This window comes from Rhamphochromis sp. 'chilingali', assembly GCF_963969265.1.
Source record: "Rhamphochromis sp. 'chilingali' genome assembly, chromosome: 9".
NCBI classification, from domain to species: Eukaryota; Metazoa; Chordata; class Actinopteri; order Cichliformes; family Cichlidae; genus Rhamphochromis; species Rhamphochromis sp. 'chilingali'.
In genome coordinates this window covers 13,924,542-13,946,337 of record NC_137936.1, presented here as the reverse complement: position 1 = coordinate 13,946,337, position 21,796 = coordinate 13,924,542, and the positions used below count along the sequence as shown (strand labels likewise).

Here is a 21,796-nt window from a genome sequence, read left to right as displayed (position 1 = left end):
TGTTGTGGAGAGAGAGGGGGGAAAAAAGCGTCCACATGCTAATGGGCTTACTAGCATGACCTAGAAACTCCCATACTTCTCAGCTGAGAAATGAAGCCAGCAAACACACCAAAACACACTCACACTGTTGACTCTCTCATTTACTTCAAACGTACTGTAGTGGTTCCAATTATTTTGTCACATGTGTAAGTTTTGGTAGGTGTTTTCCTGCTGCTTTAATTAAAATGGCTAAATAAAAGTTCATTTACAGCTCTGAAAACATGTTCAAAAGTAAATCCTGAATGAAAAACCAATAAACATTGCATCTCATAATCTAAACACAGTTGCTCCAAGATGCTCAGCAAGTTAAATAATGTTCGCCTTTCGTTCAGATTTGTCAGTATTAAGTTGTTTTTCAAAAGTAACTGTACTTTGTGCAGACAGTTCACATAAAAAGCTTTTCAGGATAAGGCATAGTAAATTATCTTATATCTCAGATATTTATTTTGAAGTATCAGCTCTTACTCCACTTCTTACTTCTAAATCTTTCATCATGTGAAACAGGTGTGAGTGGAAAAGGAGTCTAATTTGGAGTGGAATGAATGAAAGGTTGAGGATAGGAGAAGGCACTGTCGTCAGCCTTGGGGCTAAATAACCTTAACAATCGGCTTGTGTTTGGTGTTTCAGTCAGTGCTCCCAGAGTAGCAGTCGCATGCTTCTCTGGGCCATTTGTGTTTTTCATTTTTTTATTTTTTTATTTATCAAGCTATGCTGTCGCTGTGTCCCCTTTGGTGACCCTCTTCCTGGAGCTCTTGCAAAGAGTGCTCATTCTCACAAATTTGACTACAGAGTTTTTTGTTCTCACTCTTTCAGGAGGAGTTTCTTGGATTAACCGCACACATACATGGCTTTGTAGCAGTTGCAGGACACTACAGGATGTTTACACAGAGTAGGACAGTGTACACAGTACATCATGTAGTTTGCACTATATCTATGGAAATGATGATCCTCATAGAAATAGTCTTACCGCAGACGGACTTTTTTGCGTTGCCTTATACCTCGACAACAGAATTTTCTGTTCTTCCATCAACACGTGAAACTAACTGTAAAACATAAAAATAACTTTGCCCACTTTTTACAGCAGACACTGTTCAGCCTCATTTAGTACCTTTAAGTCTCTGAAAAGCGGTAAACTTTCTCGCCTCAGGCAGTTTTCTCGTCCTCCTAGCTCCTCAAGCCCCATCACCCTCTGAGGGATAGTGTTACTTCAGGCCCCGAGACTGCCCTCACCTCCATACCTGCACTTGCTTCCTGTTCAACAGTTTCACTTAAACAGTGCTGTGGCACTTCTTTTTTTTGAGTCCTAGCCTTTTGCAAAATGTGTGAAATATGATTGAGTATATGATTTGTATTTTTATGCGTGTGTCTTTGTGTACACACAATAGCTGTGTTTTGCTTCTCTACTCCAGCTTTCTATGCTAGTTGTATGCTAACTTATTTAGCTCCTGTCAGAACACCTCACATCAGATAAAGTTCAGCATCGCAGGCCAGCAGAGGCTGATGAGAAGGCATTGTAGGGGAATAGGCCCCACACCCGTATTAGCTATGTCTCTACTATTCAGCGTCACATAGATCTGAATAGGTCACAGGTGTAAAGGTTACAGAAAATGTCAGATCACTGACACTGTTGCTTTGCCATGTATATCTCATACCGCTTTGCAGTTTCGGTACACTCTGATAACGTCCCCTGGGTCTCAGGCTGGTATTGGGAGGCCAGAAGCTTCAGGTTCTCATGTGTAATGCTACAAAGTTACTTGTTCTTTACTGCAGCCTGTGTAGCTGTTTAAACACACTTTGAACATCAGAGAAATCATTTCCTTAAAGTCAGCCTCCATGATTAAGTGAGTGAAAGACTACAGCAGGAGTGACTATGTGGCAAATGGCGAATCACCAACTGGAGGGCACTCTTTGCTCCCACAGAGAATGTATTATATTTTTATTGGTTGTTTGTTTTCTCCTTTTGTCTTGATTAACTTTATGTTCATTTTTCTTTTCTTTTTTTTTTTTTAGTGGAGGAACCAAATTGACCATTACTGGAACTAATCTGGCCACCATCAAGGAGCCGAAAATGAGAGCCAAGTACGGAGCTGCCAAGTCGGAAAATGTGAGTGCTTGCACACCTGTAAACACTTTATTTCACATTATAAATGCATTGATTGGACAAGTAAGGTGGACTAAAGCCCATATAGACTGCAGGTCTCTCATTCACACTGTCTTGATGCTGGCTCCCTCTCCTTATCCATGAAAAAAAGGTGATAACGCGCGCACACACACTCCTGGGACACAGACTCACACACCTGACCCATCGGTCAACCAGCCAAGGGCCCATTTTCTGTTTGTTTTTGATGTTGAATTTCCTTTTAGCAGTTTAACCTTTGAAATGTCAACCAGCAATAAAGTAGCTCTGGCAAATCCCCCTCTCTTCACCTAGCACCATGGGGCTTAGCTAACCTTTTTCCCACTCCCACTCTTAGCTAAAAGTAAAAATATCCATTGTTGTTCCCTTGTCTCACCTCTCTGCAACCATTTTTATTTTTCTTGGTTAATGCATCTATTGATCTATAAAAACAGTTGTGCTTTATGTCTTGCCTCCAGCTTCAGTATGCGTCATATGGCACATAATGCATGGCTATGACATGCTGCGTTATCAGCAAAGGTCTCTCTTGCTGTATTGTGTTATCAGCTCCAGGTTGACCTCTCCAGATTCTCTGCCATTACAGTCTAATTTGTTCTACGGTGACTGATTTAAGTGTCGTGCCCCGCGGCAAATTTCCAGATGATATCAACACTGATTACAACACTGATGTTATTAAACCAGCCTCTTCCTCATTATGTTATTACTGAGACACTTAATCACTCACACCATATACCTGTGTTTTAGCTCTTATAAATATTATTGATTACGCTTGAATTAACATATGTTTTATTCAAAGATTAAAACAATTACCTGTTTTAATTTCATTCCAAAATGGCATTTTAAACAAAGTAGAAAGGTTGTTAAATAGGAAATAAATCACCCTCTCAATCTGAACTTCTTCTCATTTTCTTTGGTCTTTTCTCCTTTTACTTTTTTCCTCCTGCATTCCTAATTTATTCATCACCTGTCCCCACTCTATGTTCTCTTACCAGAATTGTACGGTCCTCAACAACACCGTAATGGTGTGTCTGGCGCCCTCTGTGGCTGGATCTGACAAGGGCTTCTCGGATGTGGGCAGCAGTCCTGATGAGATTGGCTTTGTCATGGATGACGTGCGCTCTTTGCTGGTGGTAAACGAGACTTTTAGCTACCACCCGGACCCTGTGTTTGAACCTCTGAGCCCCACCGGCATGCTGGAGCTGAAGCCCAGCTCACCACTCATACTCAAGGTAAATTGCCTTGTGCTCTTAGCATTGATCTGTTTTGGCCTTGTTCAGCCTGACTTTACTTTACATCCATCACATTCTTTGTCTTTTTATTCTTGACTTTGCTCTTGACTTTTTTTTTTCTTTTTTCCACTAAACCCTTTGTCTTCTTTATGCCTCTTTTTGTTCTTGAGTCATTCTAATAATGTTTTCTATCTTGTTTTAGCCTCATCGGTCTCTTCTTGCATCACTTTCTTTGTGCCTGTGTCTCCTCTTTCACATAGTTTACCTGGAATGGGTGGAGAAATATGTTATGAATTGAGTTTGTAATTATTTAGTATTAAAGCTTTTTACGAAAGGTTACCCTTTAAAGGTGAGGGATTAATGTGCCCATATCCCAGGACTCGAGGATAAAAGGTTAGTTGAGTGCTGGCATTCACTTGACATACAAGAAAACAGTAACGGCAGATACATGTAGCAGTGTGCTAGTAATATCGAGTATTGTCAACAGTGTTAACAAATCAATCTCTCAAATAGATATTGAAAAAATATAACCAGATGCCTCCCAGTCAGCTTCCAGTGCAGCTGATAAGACACTGATGTGCATTTGAGGTGATTTGCTCCAGACATTTCTGTATAGGCTCTTCCCTTTCGCCTTTTTCTCGCGTTTCTTTCAACACGTCGTTCTTTTACATGTGTCAGCTTCGAGAGATGTGATTTCTCCACCTGCTGTCTCCATTGGGTTTTAGAGACATTTTTTTAAAAAAAAGAGTTGCTTTTAAGTTGCTTTTCAAAATCAGTTGCAAAGGGAAATAATGTTTATAAAGTGGGCCCATGCATTGCTGTGCCACCTGCGCAGATTTTATACGATAACTTCTAAAGAGAGACTTCATAGACATGTTTACTCTAAGCCATAGAGGCAGCGCGCATTTGAATCCAGAGCGAATTTACCCCTCCCACTTATGCTGCCTTTTGTCATGTCACCTCTCCCCTTGAACTTCAAAGGCTTTCAGGAACGAGGGAGGAAATTATCACACAATTTCATGGAAAACTAAAACCTTTTTTCTCTCAGCCAATCTGGGTGGAGTTTTAGAATTAAGACTCATGAGTCTCTCCTCTGTAACTTTAAATATCACCATAATGAAATGCTCTGATTGCCTTGCCATGCTCCCGGTTAAAAAAGGAAAACAAAAGCTGCAGAAATAAGCTGCAAAGAAATGGCATCCTATTAAATAATTGCAGACAAATTAGAAGTCCATCAAAACTTTCCAGCAATTAATTCTCCCTCTTTGGAAAGCATGGAGAGCATGAGGAAGGGTAGGTGAAGATGGCACAGAAGCAAACAGAGATTTATTTACTGGACTCAATACTTTTAATGCAACCAACACATTTTTTTTGAGTCTTTCGACAGCTCGCTGTGATGTAAGCCCTCAGCTGAATCAATGAAAAAACACCACGAGTGTTAGTGTGTTAGATTAAAGGAAAACAGGTTGGGACCTCACAAAAATCACAGTAATAGTCATATTTGCAGACAGTTTAACTCGTGATTTTAGTTGGTTTCTCTGAGAGGTATTATCTGGCAGCATCAGAAGTGCTGTTGCTATGGTTACCTACATTTTACAGCACCTTGCACATCGGGCAGTGGATGAACTGTTGACATATACCTCGGAGCCAATCAGAGACAAGTGTTTGTTTTACCGTGGTCATGGCTCCAACTATGTTGCTTTTGTATAGTTTCTCTGTTTATATCAACCACCATAGACTTGACTGTGTGTAAGTAACATAAGTGTGTCTGTTTCCAGGGTCGTAACCTAATTCCTGCAGCCCCAGGAAATGCTAAGCTGAACTACACAGTGCTGATCGGGGAGACGCCCTGCATTCTCACCCTGTCTGAGAGCCAGCTGCTCTGCGAATGGCCTAATCTGACCGGAGAACACAAAGTCACTGTGAGTGAAACTTCAGGTCTATCTACATTTCTGTAATGTTTTCCGTTTGCGCGCTGTGTCTCTCTCTTCCACCCCTGACTTATCACAATCTGAGCAGATCACTGTGTCATTCAGGTTTAAGGATTTGGCTTTACAAAACCTGAACATCATCTCTCTCTAAGTTATATTGATCCTGTGTTAAATAGTACCTGTTATTTCATCAACCTGCTTCATTTAGGGTTTTTTTTGTAATTCATTCCATTGCTGGTGCATCTGGCTTTCACATTTCTCCTATTTTTCGCTGCAGCCCCTGTTCCCTCTGCTGTTTCCACTGTGCCTATTCATCACCCTTCTTTAATGTCAATCCACTTCCTGCCTTTTTATTCATTCATCTCATTCTTTCTTCCCCACCCATCAGACTTAAATCTCTTCAATTACTCTAGATTTCCTTTACCCATTCATATAGCTGCAAGCAGATGAACACACGTATCCCTTCTCTTATACGCTGGCAGCATTTGCAACTGTATTTATGTCTTAGAGGCTTTTGATCAGTCTGGTTTTGGCTGGTATCCTCCTTCAGATTTCAATAGTATTGATATTCAATAGAAACCAAAAAATGCCTAGTGGGTGTGATAGGTCTGTCTATTTTTACCCTCCTCTATTTGCTATTTCATAGACTTAAGCCAGTTAAAGATGAAATAAAAGGAGGATAAAGAAGAGGAAAAGAAACCTATCCAAATGTTGTTGGGTTTTTAAATTCCCATTTTCTGTCAGCAAGAAGTGTGTGTGTGTGTGTGTGTGTGTGTGTGTGTGTGTGTGTGTGTGTGTGTGTGTGTGTGTGTGTGTGTGTGTGTGTGTGTGTGTGTGTGTGTGTGTGTGTGTGTGTGTGTGTGTGTGTGTGTGTGTGTGTGTGTCTAAAGCTATATGTTCTTTTGCTCATTCCCAAAAAATTGTCTCAAAGCACAGATATGACAGACATGTAAAGAGTTTTGGGGGATTTTAGCCTGCCCTTGGCTTTACTTAGCACAACTTGATTTGCCAACATAAAATTTGAAATACATTTTAATTGTATCGTAGGGCTAAAATCATCATGTGGGATACATTTGTGATTGTTTCAGTTACACAGTGCGAGAGTCATACATAGCTCCTCAAACCTGTAACACAGCTAATTTATTTCTTAGCTGATAAAAAGAAAAGTAGTTTGCAGCATCTCTCTTTCACATACTGTCCCAACCAATCTGCTTTTGTTCTGAGTAAGTGTGTGCTGTCTTTCATGCGCCTGCTCTCCAGGCAAAATAGTATACTCCTCTGAATGTGTCTATTTCGTAGGTGCGTGTTGGAGGCTTTGAATACTCACCAGGGACACTGCAGATCTACTCAGACAGCCTTCTCACCCTGCCTGCCATCATTGGTATTGGAGGAGGAGGTGGACTGCTCCTGCTGGTTATCATTGTGGTTTTGATTGCTTATAAGAGGAAGTCGCGGGATGCCGACCGCACTCTAAAGCGATTACAGCTGCAGATGGACAACCTGGAGTCTAGGGTGGCCCTTGAGTGCAAGGAAGGTGAGTCCAAACAAAACCTGTGTGTCAGGGGTGTGATGCTAGCCACTCAAAACGAGAAAACCCACTTTTATTATGTTGGTATTTCCTTGTTTCTTTCTATTTCTCTTCCCACATACTTCTCTCATCTTTCTTCACAAATAACTCCCATGCCCCCAAATCTCTCCCACACTGCAGCTTACCTAAAAAGCTGAACAACTTCCATTCAGTAGTCCTATCCATTTCTCTCTCCCGCTCTCTATTTCCCCCTCACTCTCACTGCCAACTGTCCCTCCGCTGTTAGGTGGCAGCGGTGCGTGTGTGTGTGTGTGTGTGTATGCGCGAGCTTGGGTATTGGTGTGTTTCCAGAGGACTACTTTGATCTGAGCCAGCCACCAGATGTTGGCTCTCCACCCCATGAGAGAGCTGCCTGGCTGGCCTCGCTACCATCCACACTGAGAGGGGGAGGGCTAGATGGAGGTTAGATAGAGACAGGGCACAGAAGTGTGAGATTGTAAGGAAGGAGTGGTTTGGCAACTGCTGAACCGGGGGGAGAGATGGAGAGAAACTTACACACCAATACATTAGCATATATTCATTTGGCTGGAGACGGCATGGATTGAGTGAGAAGCTGCTGATGCTGTTGTGGGTTTGTCTGGCAGGAGAGAGAGAAAAGCAGATGGGGAGAAAGGGAAGGGGAATACTGATAACTCTGATCATTGCAATGCGTTTGAATTTGAGATCACTTCACTTGTTGCATTTCTTTAGTGAATGTCAAATATAGTAGGTATGTCATAAATTTATTGTTACTCATTCCACTGACTTGTTGTGCTTTTATTAAATATAAAAATATAAATTTTCATTCAGAGGTCAGTTGCATTTTTATAGTGTCAAGGGAGATTTAATACCACACCTGAATATCTGGATAAAGTACATGTGGCCAAGTTGCATTGTGGGTCATGTAGGAGCCAGGTCTTAATGTAAAAAAGGAAAAAAAACAAAAAAAAGATTGGTATGCAATAGCTTTATTTATGCTGATTTATGATAATTGATTTACTGTGGCCACAACCTGGGATTATCTGATTAGTTTCCTTGAGTCTTAACTGTCAGTCATCTGTTCAGAGGATGATTTTGTGGTTTGTTTTTTTCCTTTGCGTGCTATTCCTTCATCTCACCCGATGCTCGCATCTTTACATCCTGCTCTTTTGCAACTACCTCCAATCACACAGACCTAAACTCACATTGCAGGTCATACTGTGATTGGCTGGAGTGTGTAGAAGTGAGTCCATGTGCCCTGACCCCGTCTGTCCCTCTCTGTCAGTACTGTCTGGAAGACAAGAGGGCAGATTTGGAGTGGGAGGAGAGTGAGGGAGATAAATATGGCAAACAAGTCATGGGAGTAGATGGGAGGCAGAAGAAGAAGAAATGGACAGGAAGATTATGCAAGGGGTGGGAAAATGAAGAGAAAAGAAATATCGGAGAACAAATTTCAAAATGGAGAGAGTGTGTGCTTGGATGGGAAGATGGAGGATGCTAGATAAATATGTAGTGGCAGACGGAGCTGGGTGGACAAATAAGAGGACAACATGGAGAGAAGGGACTATTTGAGATGAATAAGGAATGATGGAAATAAAGTCCTTCTATCAAGAAAGGCTTAGCCAGGAGATCACCTAAAACATTATAGGCTTGCAAAGAGAGTTGTGTAGAATAATGCTGAGAGGTGGAGAAGGAAACTAAACGGATAAATGAGAGAAAGATGGAAGGATGTAGTTAAGAGGAGGTAACCATAAGGGGGAGAAAGGTGACCTCTAAGATGTCACTTTGAAAGGAGGAAGGGAGGGAGAAAAGAGATTAGAAGAGAGGGACAGGGTGACACAAGCCATCTGTTAGTCTGGGCTTTGCTTCGTTATTTGTTTGAGTTGTGTTTCCATGTGTTAGTGTATTTTGGATGATGCTATATGGCGCACACACACACACAGAGCTGTGCTAATAGAACCATATAGCTGTATATTTTCTACCTCAAGGGAGTTTTATGTTTATAAAATAGATTTGGGGCAGTCCACCAAAACCATTAGCTGTATACACTATTGTATGTGATGTGTGAGAGAATGGATTTGATCCCATATTTTCCCTCTAGATGTGGCTCGTGAAGCCAGTGGAGTATACAGAATGGGGTCAGAACACACACTTTGTGGGAATGGAAAAAGTGTGAAAACATTGACATGTGCGTTCACATAAATCATCTGGGCACAAGGTTATGTGTTCAGCTGTGGGGTACAACAGAAAAACTGTGTGTGTGTGTGGGTGTGTGCGGGAATACAAGCATGAGAGGTGGCGGTGTATAATGTGTGTGTACTCACAGGCTTGCCATGTGTGCAACTGCATCCTGAACTCCCCTCCAGCCACTGAGCAGCTCCAGAATACTTTCTCTATCAGCCATCTCTCCCTCTCTCTTTCTTTGCACTCTTAGCACAGAGTGATCCCATAAGGCTGCTTTTCACTGCTGCTCTTTGAGACACCTCCACCTTCTCTTCATATCATCCATGTTCCTTTTTTCTGTTCCTCCTCAGGAATGTTTCCAAACATCAGATTGATGGCATGACAAGCCAAGATCTTAAGTGTGATTATTTTGAAAACTATGGTTCTCTTTTCTGCATGTTTTTTCCCCAATTTCTGACTATTTAAAAATATAAATTGAAAGTATTTAACATAGTAATAAACACCTTTAAATCTTTAATGCCCAGCTTTACCCCTTAGTAGTTTTTTTGTTTGTTTTTTATCGTTTTTATCCTATTCGACCCCATCCAGTACTTAATAAATACCAATCAGAATGTCTCAGTTTTCCAGGAAAATGCTTCCGCAATGTTTTTGCAGATGAACAGATGTATTTTACATCTATTAAGCAGTGGTTGTTTTGGGATATATAAGAAAGAAGTGTGACAAGTCATAGTCATTAAGTGTGTTTAAATGAGCCCTTTGTGTTGTGCTAGTGCTGACAATGCTAAACACTGCACAGAGCACCACTTCCAACCAAATGTGTCATCAAAATCAACTAAACAGTCTTGTATATGGCAGTCTGCTCTTTATTTCATCTTGAGAAATGTGTCTCTCTTTTGGAACTTAAAATACATTTGTAAGCATTTCCCGTTTCTTTTCTCAGCCTTTGCAGAATTGCAGACAGACATCCATGAGCTCACTCAGGAGCTGGATGGAGCAGGAATCCCCTTCCTGGACTACCGCACCTATGCCATGAGGGTCCTCTTTCCTGGGATTGAGGACCACCCTGTTCTCAAGGAGATGGAGGTACGGGTCAGTAGAGAGCACCCTGCACACACACAAACACAGGATGAGGGAATGTTTCATAGATTTCATGTAGGTGAGATTTGAAAATCATGTTAGAGGTAGGCAATCTGAATCCAAACCTTCTAAAACTGCATCTTAGTCCAAGATATCAGACAGAAGGGTTCAAGTCCAAACTCTCAGGACAAACTCTAGTTTTGTGGCTGTTTTGAGGGGCAATGTCTGAGCTCCACTAAGACTCCGCACAAGTGATAGATTGCCTCTACAGTACTGAGCCTGTTTGAGGCTCCTGAAAAAGCAGTGTTCACATGTTCAATAAAACACACTCCGCTCTACTATTGTTCGTTTCTCAAGAGGAAACACTCTATTACTAACATGAACTCAAGCGCTGTGGACACTGTAATGCAAGGTGCACCTGTACCACTGTCATTTCTCTGTACATTACAGTATCACGCACGCATTTACCTGGAAAATGCATGCATGGTGCACTGACATGCACATAAGGTTATGACTACAGAGACAAGCTTTAGAGGAATTCACTATCTGCTTGTGCTATCAACTGTATTCCAAAGGGATAGTGTAGCGCAACATTGGATTTTCATTTGGATGGCCCAGGCAATCACAAGCCACAATAGTGCGCTAGCAGGCAGATCAATTTCTTATTACTGCCTAAAGCTCACATTCTTACTTCAAGCCTCACTGTCTTTACCTGAGAAGGGGAGGCCTGCCAGTTACGTTGAGAGGAGAAGAGGGAAAAGGGATGACAGTGAGGGTTGTAGGATAGAGAGAACTGGTTCAACAGTAGGCAGGTTTTCAAAGCTGCAATGTGCCGTTTCCTACATGCATGTGGAAAATATAAGAGTATTGACATGATTATGCATGGAGAGAAAATAGAGCACATGTGGCTCTTTATTCATGTCATTTGATAAATCCTGTTTTAAAACATACTCATGAATCCATTGCACAGCTATAACTCACAACCAGTTCATCATATTTTCAATCTTTTCAAGTCCCTTTATCTAATTTTCCCCTATATCGCTATCTTTGATCTTTCTTTACTCTTTTCTACCAACCTTCTACCTTCCCTTTCCTTCTTCGTTGTCTTCTTCTCCTCTGTGAATTGTATGCTTCCTTAAACCTACCATGATCACCTCCATTCACTTTATCTTCTCCTTGTCCAACAATTGACTGCCTCTTTTTTTCTTTATTCAACACTCCTTCTTCTCCCAATTCTCCTTCCCCTTCATCACCTCCGTCCCCTTCTCCTTCAGGTACCCGCCAATGTGGAGAAGGCCCTGACGTTGTTTGGCCAGCTACTCACCAAAAAGCACTTTCTGTTGACCTTCATTCGCACATTGGAAGCACAGAGGTCCTTCTCTATGCGAGACAGGGGCAACGTGGCCTCCCTCATCATGACAGCACTGCAAGGAGAGATGGAGTATGCCACCGGTGTCCTCAAACAGCTCCTGTCTGACCTCATTGACAAAAACCTGGAAAGCAAGAACCACCCAAAGCTCTTACTCAGGAGGTACAAAAAGCAGGAAATAAGAAGGGGAGGGAAAGGGCTAAAACCTGGCTTTGGGGAAAAAACATGCCACACGTGCACCAGTTAGTTGCAGGTTCGGGTTTGAGGAAATGCATTTGTGCGTGTGTGTTTTCAGGTATTTTTCCTTTTTCTTATATTCGCTGTGTTGGGATGTTCTTGACAGGAAGCACCCTAACAAAAAACCCCTGACTAATTATATTAAATTCAACAAAAAATAAGGGAAAAAAGTAGTGTTAATTTTTCATTTCGTCATGTCAGTGCTGCTGCACATTCAAATAATCCACGTAATTAGACCTGTTGTAGCATTAAAAAGGGAAGAGGAGAACATGAACATATATTCTTTGTCAGAGTATCGAGTGATGTATTTTTTCAGTTTGCGGCTGAAGTTATGAGGGAGGAAGGCAGGGGACAGTGACTGCAGCTTTTAGAGGCCTGTGTGACGTTACCTCCTCTCTATTTCTCAACCCTGTCCCTGTCAGAGAGGATTACACCCCTGAGCACACATACAGTCCCACTGGAGCCACAGTCAGACATACTGCTCTCTCATTTCTCACAAACACACAGAGAAAGATGAAGAAGGGGGGGGGAAGTACAAGAGATGCAGAGGATGCAAAGAGGGAGAGGAGGATTTACAAGAGTTGGTGTGAAGAGTAAAGAGAGAAGGATTTGGTAGGGAAAGGGGAAAGTAAGAAACAGGGGAAGGCAAAAATGAGATGTGAAAAGGGAAAAGGTAGCAAGATAAAAGTGGCTGAAGTAAAAGAAGGTAGTGAAATAGTGATTGACAGAAAAAGAGGGCAAGTGGCTGGAGGGAGACTTGAGCTACAAGGAAATTGATGAAGGGTGAAACATATAGAGGAGAGATGGTAAAGAGGGAGAAAGAACAGGGAAGGGTAGTACAGAGCAGATAGGCAGAGGGAGAAAAGAGAAGGAAAATGAGCTACTGCTGACAGCCGAGCAGAAAAGGATACACATATTTAAGGAAAGACACAATTAGAGAAATGGCCTGTCTCCAAATAAATTGGAATTAGACATTAAATGATAAAAAAAAGTTACATTTTTTTTCTTCTCCTACTCCTCGGAGAGATATTTAATTAAAAATCTAATCAAATAAATGACTCTCAGCCAGCGTGCCTGTGTGAAGTCTTTTCCAATCCCCTCTTGGGGCGTATGGTCACAACACGCTGTCCCTGTTAACTACACTTGCCTCAGGAGTCGGTGTTAATAAGCTCTGCAATTGTTGCACATGGTTCACCCTGTTTAGGTCTTTTTAGTCAATAGATAGATGTAAAAGTCCTCTCCCATGGGGATCTCCACCTCCTTTGATGAAATTATACTTTTGCATTGGGTGCAGTTGTTTTGTATACTGTGCGTTGAGATTCATTGTCTGTGTGCAGCTGGCAAAAACACAAATGCGTCATCGCTTATTCCCGTACGACGTGTTCAAAAATGATGTTCAGGGGCATAGATTAGAAGTTACCAGTGGACGTCACGTGCTCAGAAACGGGGTTTGTCCCGGTTTATTCACTCGTTATGTTTTCTGTACCTGCGTTCTCCGCTGCCTCATCATTCATTCTCTATTTTGCTGACAGGCATGAAAAAGAAAAAATGCTCTGCATCCATTCAATAAATCCAACAGTCAAACAGGAAGGTTTGAGGAAGCGTAGGAGTACGTGTCTCATTTGTGCTACAGGCCTTTATTGGTTTTTACTACTACATTGGCCTAGTTTCCAGAGTTTCCTCTTTTCTGTCTTACTATTTATTGGGCATGAAAATTTTTCAGCATAATGTAGCTGTCTTCACATTTCACCCATGGTGCCGTCCTAATGACCGAATGACTAATATTTGCGATAAGTATTGGAACGTGGCCCAGTTAGATAACCTAGTAACACAGGTGTACCCCACGTCAATATAAGAGAAAATAAGTGTTTCTAATGTGAAAAGCATGGAAGTGTGGCGGTAACACAGAGAAAGATTTTTATTTGCCCCCCCCCCTGTTTCCACCCACATACCTAGAGTGCCGGTGTCCCTCTCAGGTATTTAACAAATTAGACACAATAAGTCATTTAATTGCTCGGTTTTCATTTCATGCACTTGTTGCTCACGTGTTTGCTTGACACATGCACGTGCGGAGGTTCCCCTCATTACATGGCAGGTTTGTGATTAACGAGAGAAGTTAGCGAGTTATACTAATTGCTGTATTTTTTATGAAGATTAGTGGGTTTGCCTAGAGGTAGTGTGAAGAGGGGATGGAGCAATGTAAGAAACTGAAGGATTTGCTTTCTTACATTATCTTTTTCTTTGGTTGTCTGAAGATTAACTGCATAAAGACTGATAATGTCATGTAGTGTCTTTGACATGCAAGCGTGTTTCAAATGTTTGTTTTTTTGACCATAGATTATAACCAGGCAGTCCAAGATGCCAAAACCTCCTCATACAGAGACTTTACGCTCCACTTGTGGCACATACTACTGTCTTTTATTTCCAGTTCACCCTCACCCATTACCCTCTCTTTTCTCTCTCCCATTTTCTTTCATCGGTCTTCCAGGACGGAGTCGGTTGCTGAGAAGATGCTCACCAACTGGTTCACCTTCCTGCTTTACAAGTTCCTCAAGGTAAAACTGTCCCAGAGGCGCACACACACAGATACACACAATTGCAGAAGCAACAGCATCACCACTGGTGTTTGAGAATTGAAAAATGTCTCACTAACAAGCGCACACATTCACAGCTGCAGCATTAGATAAGGCAGAGGCAGCAGGGTTCCTATTCCTTACCTCTGCCTTTCATGTGGTAAATTCTTCTTTCTACCAGTTGAGGGATCTGCAGAGTCTGAAGCACTGTTCAGACACAGCTGGCCATGTTGGTTTGATCACCGTAGACTGTCGCACTAACCTGTCCTTTCTTTGTCCCAAGCTTGATTCTTTTAGAGCCAGGAAAGTGTCTGTGCGTGTATGCATGGCTGTGTGTCTGGATGGCTCTTCAGACAGTTGGGGCTTATCAAAACAGGAAGCCACACATCTTACACAATTGCATTCTCTTATTTCTCTTCTGTCTGTCTTTTTGAAATCCTCTCTCTGATTTCATATCACAGGGACTCACTATAGCTTAAAATGTGATAAATTCTTGCTTCCACACACACATTCTCAGCTTTCAAACATTGCTGCAACTAATCAGTTAGCAGCGGGGCCTTAAACCCCCGCCAGGGCAGGCATTCTGGTGGACAAGAAACCAGCCAAGCCCTCGGGGATCCCAGTTAGCATCTGTGTATGCGAGTGTGTCCGTTCTGGTTGTGCACGCATGTGTGTCTTGGCTCCAAATTAGAGACTGGACGGCGAGAGTGTGGTTCAGTAAAAGGGGAGTGGGTTATCAGAAAAGCTGTTAGGGATTTTTTCAGCAGCTGTGTTTATGAACTTTAGTGGAGACAAAAATAACAGAGAAACAATTAAAAAAAAAAAAAAGCAAAAACACGGAAGATTGTGGAAAGAAAATGGTTAAAAAGAGGGCAGAGGTGTTTTTGGAGGGTTTAAAGGGCGTGTAGGGAAATATGGGTGGGGGGATGAGTACTGAAGTAAAGAGTTTCTGTAGCTAGCAGCAAGATTAAGCCTCGCTTTCATCCAACCTTTGCAGTTTAATGCCTTTCTTTCTCCTATGTTTTTGGGAGTAACATGAAAGAAAGGCCTGGAACAATTTCAGAGTTCAGCCAGGTGTAAATAGAGATGGGTAAAGGTCAAGTACCTGTTCAAAGAGATAGAGCTTTAACCTACGAAACGAACAAGAGATAGGAAAACAAATCCTTTTATCCATTACCCTATTCTAAGCATTCACTTGTCCTCTGTTGCACAAGCTTGTGTGGGATCACATGGTCACTTTATTCTGCTTTAGAGAGAATTTTAGACTAATTATAAAATGTGATTGCTTTAGATTAATTCAATGAACAATCAGAATCAGAATCAGAATACTTTATTGATCCCTGGGGGAAATTATTTTTTGTTAGAGTGCTCCTTTTTAAACCAACATTAAGACAAGACAGACAATACGCTAACTAAGAATAGTACAATATATACATATATATACATACATACATACATAAGTCACTTATAAATAAATATTTGGAAAAGAAACATGTGTAGTTGTAGCAGCAAACAGTGTGTTAAGTGGATGCGTTGTACAGGGAGATGGCCACAGGCAGGAATGATTTCCTGTGTCGTTCAGTGGTGCTTTTCGGTAATCTCAGTCTCTCACTGAACGAGCTCCTGTGACTGACCAGCATGTCATGGAGTGGGTGGGAGGTGTTATCCAACATTGTCTTTATCTTGGACAGCATCCGCCTCTCCGACACCACCTTGAGGGAGTCCAGCTCCATCCCCACAACATTGCTGGCCTTACGGATCAGTTTATTAAGTCTGTTGGCATCTGCGACCCTCAGCCTGCTCCCCCAGCATGCAACAGCATAGAGGATCGCACTGGCCACAACAGACTCATAGAAAATCCTCAGCATTTTCTGGCAGATGTTGAAGGACCTCAGTCGCCTCAAAAAATAGAGACGACTCTGGCCCTTGATGTAAAGTGCTGTGGTGTTTTTAGCCCAGTCCAGTTTATTGTCAATGTGTACTCCAAGGTATTTATAGTCCTCCACAATGTCAACACTGACCCCCTGGATTGAAACAGGGGTCAAGTGTTTCCTGGCATATATTATAATATATTATATATTATATTTAATATTTAATATATTATATTTAATTAATTAATTTAATTTAATTTAATTTAATTAATTTAACAGGACACTGAAGTCAAAAACACTGTAGCGCAGCAAAATGTCTGCGCGACACAATGCTTTTAGAAACGTATAGCATCAGTGCTGCTTTTCCTCACTGGCACCATTTGAAGGAGACAGAAGGACTGAGACGCAGCGCAGAGCTGGTTTGTATGCTGCTAGACAGAGAGGACGTCTGCCAGTGTGCTGTGTTTTCACCATAGGAGGCAGGCAGTGCTAGATTATCCCACAGAGTTCATCTGACAGCTCACCAAGATGACTGACTGGCGTTGATGCATGAACATGTCCAATGAAGCTCGGAGGGCAGCACTTGCAATATTCGGCCTTGCCTCAAGGCACAAAGCTGCAGACAGAAAATGTGAATCACTGGTTAAAAAGCACTAATGTGAACATTATCACACCATGAACGCTTTTAAATACACACACACACACACACACACACACACACACACACACACACACACACACACACACACACACACACACACACACATATATATCCTCATTTCGCATTTACGTCATCAGTTTTGTCTGCAGCGATAAACATGTACTCGACAAATTGCTTGCTGAGATCAGAGATTTGCACAGCATTGCAACACTAAGTTATTCTAAACAAGCAATGATTAAGATAGATTATCTAAACCAGTAATTCTCAGTCTTTCTGACCTCCTGAGCTGCAAGTAATTAAATCATAATTTAATGCTTTTTCATCAGTGCACCTAATTTGAAGGTCATAAAATATAAATATATCTCAATTAGTTAAAATCAACACTGTGCAGTGTTAAAATATTAACAAGAAGTCAGGAAAGACGGCACATGACACCTGTAAGGAGAAAATACAAAGCCATACAGGCAGTGCTTAGTTTGCAGGCCTGCTGAACAAGTGAATGGAAAAGAGGGGAAGCAGAAACGAGTGTGAAGAAAAGAGAGACAGGGAACCCAACATCCCAGTGCTTGTTGCCCATTTGACACGTCTCACACACCAAAGTGCTTCTCCCAGCGTTTTTCACCCCTCAGTCATTAACCTTCTATTAACTTCTCCATCAATTGCCACTCACTCACACTCACACTTTCTATAATTTCTCTCCTCCTTGCTCACTCACTTGCTCACACACACAAATAGAGGCTGTTTTTTCTTACTGAGGAAGAGACACAGGGGAGAGGCTGGAGGTTGTGTCAGGGGGGGGAGGGTTTTTGTTTTTAGCGTGCTGTTAGCCAACACAAGTCGTGGCCTTGTCCTTTACTGCTTCGCCTGTGGTTGTCTTAAAGAAGATTAGAAATATAATTGAAGAGTTGCTCTGAAAAGCTATGCACTTTTTGCTGCCGTGTTTTTGCTTGGAAAGTTCTTGAACAGTTCAATGTTCAGTTTTCACTTTGTACAGTATGTCTTTCTCTCCTTTTCTTCATATAACCTTTTGTCACTTTTCCTTGATACCTGTCTCTTCCTACTTCATAATACAACTGCGTGTCTCACTTTTTGAAGGAATGTGCCGGGGAACCTCTCTTCATGCTGTACTGTGCCATGAAGCAACAAATGGAAAAGGGGCCAATAGATGCAATCACAGGAGAAGCCCGCTACTCTTTGAGCGAGGATAAACTCATCAGACAGCAAATTGACTACAAGACTTTGGTCAGTACTCAAAAACATACTTTCTGGACACAGGCGCATTTGTTTCTGAACAAGGTTGTAAAGCAGATGGATGCTTACAACTAAAACAGCGCAATGATGCAGAGCTGATATTTGTCCAGTAATTTTGGAAAATATTCTTTTATCAAAACAGGATCCAACCTGCTAAATCATTATTATGCCTGTATTGATAGGAATAAATAGCTAGCTGTGCACCCCTTCTGCTCTTTAACACTGATTCTGAGGTGCCATATGAAGTGTTTCTTTGCAGGTCAAACACAACCACAGGGTCATGCTCTAACACATCAATAGTTATTACTTCCAGTCTGTGCTGACCCTCTGGTCTAAATGTAACCTGTGCTCTTTCCCTTCCGCCCTTTGCATTTGTAGACGCTGCACTGTGTGAACCCGGAGAATGAAAATGCTCCAGAGGTGACAGTGAAGAGCCTGAACTGTGACACAGTGACACAGGTGAAGGAAAAGCTGCTGGATGCTGTGTACAAAGGGACGCCTTATTCCCAGAGACCGAAGGCCTCAGATATGGACCTTGGTAAGGAGCTGGAAAAAATGAACAACATACAAATATCAAATCACACGGAGAGTCATAACACACAGCTGCGCTGCTATGGGAGATAAAGAGGGAATTGCTTCAAGAGCTCTCTGACACAGAAGGGAGGCACTTCTAACAGGAGTGGGAATTCTGATCCTAAAAAACATCTAGTAATGTGTTTAAAAGTCCGTAAAACTGCACTACACTCACTCTGAATTCGATCTAATTACAGTAGATTAAGTCGTAGAAACCTGATTTGCTGTTTGGAAGTTTAAGTTTATGATGAGAATTGATTGGTGTGCCTAAAAGGGGCACTGACTCTGTCTATGCTGTCTGTCTTGAAAGATTCTTATTCCCTTTCTATTAAACATTACAACCTTACTTAGCACTCTTGTGTGTGTCTGACAGAATGGCGGCAGGGCAGGATGGCTCGTATCATCCTTCAGGATGAAGATGTCACCACTAAGATCGACAATGACTGGAAGAGACTCAACACCCTAGCTCACTACCAGGTAACCAGCTTCTTAATACAGCACAGAATCCCTTGAAGCTATGCTGGAGAAAAACCTCTGTGCTTCTTATTGATGGCGTATTTATGGATTCTTAGGTTACTTATCAAAATGAAAAATCCAGAAATAAATTCCATGTGAGCACTGTGAAAGTTTCTTTGGCTGGACAATAATCTTGCTGCTGGTTGAATGTCTGCTTCAGGTGACAGATGGCTCAGTGATTGCCCTGGTACCCAAACAGAACTCGGCCTACAACATCTCCAACTCCTCCACATTCACCAAATCCCTCAGCAGATACGGTACGAAAGAAGGTGTGTGTGTATTGTATGTGTGGAATTATAAAAATTCAGACTTGTTAATTTTATTTATTTATTTATTTGCAAAACTTGGGATGTTGTTCATAGAAAGAACCTTTAAAAACATCATTCAGAACCTTTCACATGTTAATTTGGCATCTGTCTCATCTACATTAGCAAATTAGCTCAGTGCTTTTCACACCTGTTTACATGACCTGGGACTTGGTTCAAACTGTTCCACAAATACTGGTTTCAATTTACATACTTTGGCCCCTGGAAGCCATTAAATATGATATTGCTAATCAAGTATTTGTGCCCTTATCAGTAATATAGTACATTTCTCCACACAGTGTTTTAAGTGAGTTCCAAACCTTTGAAAGAGTTTCGTGTCAGTTCTCCTCTCTGCTGTAGAGGAGTGGATAGTAGTTTTATTATTACTCACTTACGCCACAGTTCTGTCCACTGATGTTCTTCATATCTTATGTGATAAATTATTAGTTCACATGAAAGTCTAACAGACATAAAACTGATGTCCTTCATTCAGCCTAAAGAGGCAGATCAGGAAAATAGAGCTGTTTTTCATCTGGTTATATTAGCTCACTTAAACTACTTGTTCTTGTGTTTGCCTTCCTTCGTCTAAGTAAAGTTGCCTTGGGGGGGTAGCTGTCACAGACAGCTACCTGAAGCTTCCCTTGTATACATGATTGTGCAGAAGACTGTTTAATGATCACTTAACCTCGAACATCTGTTCAAACAAATGCTTGGCCTTCTTGGGGGCATACATGGAAAACAACAGCGTAGCTAAACACAGTATAGCAGTGGTGCACTGAAGTTGTTGCAAAGGAATCAGAAATCTTGAAAGTTTCTTACATATGTGAAATCAAAGAGTCACATGGAGAACAGCATATTTTAGATACATTTTTAAGCTAACAAAATGTCAGAGCTGTCAAAATGCCATATTTGTAATAACTGGTTTAATGTTGTGAAGTAGATCTCAGTTCCTCACGACGTTTTCCCCCCGTCCCCCCCTCTCTTCTACCTCTATAACTGTACAGAGTAACTCTACTCCAGAGCCCTGCCACTGTGGCATACACATAATACTCACTAACATATTTGCTCCGAGCTTACCTGGTTCACATTCTGTCCTGACAATTTCAAACCCCTCAGTCCTTTGCTGCTTTGTCACGCAGCTGACAAGCATTCAAAGTGGAAGCGTAATACTCTGTGTCACAGATATGACATCAATGTCCGACAAAAGGAGAGAGGGGGCAGGTGAGAGAGTGATAGATGAATTTATTTTGCAGTGAAAGAGTGACATGTAAGTAGAAAAAGCTGTCACATTTCAATAGTGCTTTTAACTTCAGTCAGATTTTGCCGTCTTCAGCTATGCCAGATATTTCATTTGTCTCATTGTTTTTTCTTCTTATATAAATGTTTCTCCTTGAAATGGTGATTAAGACGGCATGAGTCATAATTTATAGCATTTAACACACAGAGCAGCATGAAGGTTTTTGGCTCTTTGACTTATTTCTCCAACACGTCCTCCTTTATCTCTGTGCAGAGAGCATGCTCAGGACAGCCAGTAGTCCAGACAGCTTGCGCTCCCGAACACCCATGATCACCCCTGACCTCGAGAGCGGCACCAAGCTATGGCATCTGGTGAAGAACCACGACCACTCAGACCAGAGGGAGGGAGACAGAGGGAGCAAGATGGTGTCTGAGATCTACCTGACCAGACTGTTGGCCACAAAGGTAAAAAGAGGCTGCGTATTCTCTCACACGTGCAGACCCAGCCTCCCGACTCCACCACATCCCTGTCATGTAGCCCATTTCCACCAGCAGCCCCTGTTGACCTTTGTTTGGTGGTGGTCTCTAAGCTCATTAACATTTTTCGTAACCTTTTCCACAAAGACACACATATGCAGAGTCTTAATTAGGAGGTTGACCTTTGACTATTGAGTTGTTTGGTTGGTGTTACTGGGCCCTCTGTTGGTGGCCTCGGGGCTTTTAGGCCCAGGCCAGTACCCCACGATCATTATTCACCTAATTCCTCCATGTCCTCCAGACCACACTGTGGAAACTGTTTAGGTTTTTATGCAGCATGTGTCCTCAGATGATGATCAGAGAGGTTGGTTTAAAGGCTGGAGTTAGGTCAAGTGTTTGTTGATACTGTGCAAAAACAAACGGCAGGTAATTTGTATTTCTTCCCCGAGTTAGTTGTTAACCACTACGGAGCAGTGTGTGACTGAGCCTCCATGTCTGTTAGATTAGGTTGTGAAACAGAAACTATTTTATTTTCTTTAACTGCTGAAGCTGCTAAAGCAACAACAGCTTTTCAGAGCTATAAA

The 21,796-nt window shown here is 41.8% G+C and overlaps 1 protein-coding gene and 1 long non-coding RNA gene across 5 annotated transcripts in view; one reads left to right on the top strand and one right to left on the bottom strand.

Annotated features, from left to right (window-relative positions):
* Positions 1-21,796, top strand: part of plxna1b (plexin A1b) — a 184,468-nt gene that overhangs the window by 158,489 nt on the left and 4,183 nt on the right. The window contains exons 17-28 of one of the 4 annotated variants that reach the window (XM_080892383.1): positions 2,050-2,143; positions 3,169-3,405; positions 5,184-5,327; positions 6,636-6,870; positions 10,007-10,149; positions 11,418-11,674; positions 14,238-14,304; positions 17,950-18,096; positions 18,484-18,643; positions 19,052-19,155; positions 19,355-19,451; positions 21,010-21,200. In XM_080892383.1, coding sequence (XP_080748509.1) covers positions 2,050-2,143; positions 3,169-3,405; positions 5,184-5,327; positions 6,636-6,870; positions 10,007-10,149; positions 11,418-11,674; positions 14,238-14,304; positions 17,950-18,096; positions 18,484-18,643; positions 19,052-19,155; positions 19,355-19,451; positions 21,010-21,200 — 1,876 coding nt within the window. Of the gene's footprint in view, positions 1-2,049; positions 2,144-3,168; positions 3,406-5,183; positions 5,328-6,635; positions 6,871-10,006; positions 10,156-11,417; positions 11,675-14,237; positions 14,305-17,949; positions 18,097-18,483; positions 18,644-19,051; positions 19,156-19,354; positions 19,464-21,009; positions 21,201-21,796 lie in introns of all 4 variants that reach the window. The other 3 variants (XM_080892381.1, XM_080892382.1, XM_080892380.1) reach the window with 3 other exon arrangements.
* LOC308403132 overlaps positions 10,033-21,796 on the bottom strand; it is a 32,340-nt gene continuing 20,576 nt past the window's right edge. Inside the window, exons 2-3 of the long non-coding RNA XR_013972866.1 lie at positions 11,468-11,636; positions 10,033-10,171 (exon numbers count right to left, since the gene is read on the bottom strand). This is a non-coding gene — a long non-coding RNA (uncharacterized lncRNA). The remainder of the gene's footprint in view (positions 10,172-11,467; positions 11,637-21,796) is intronic.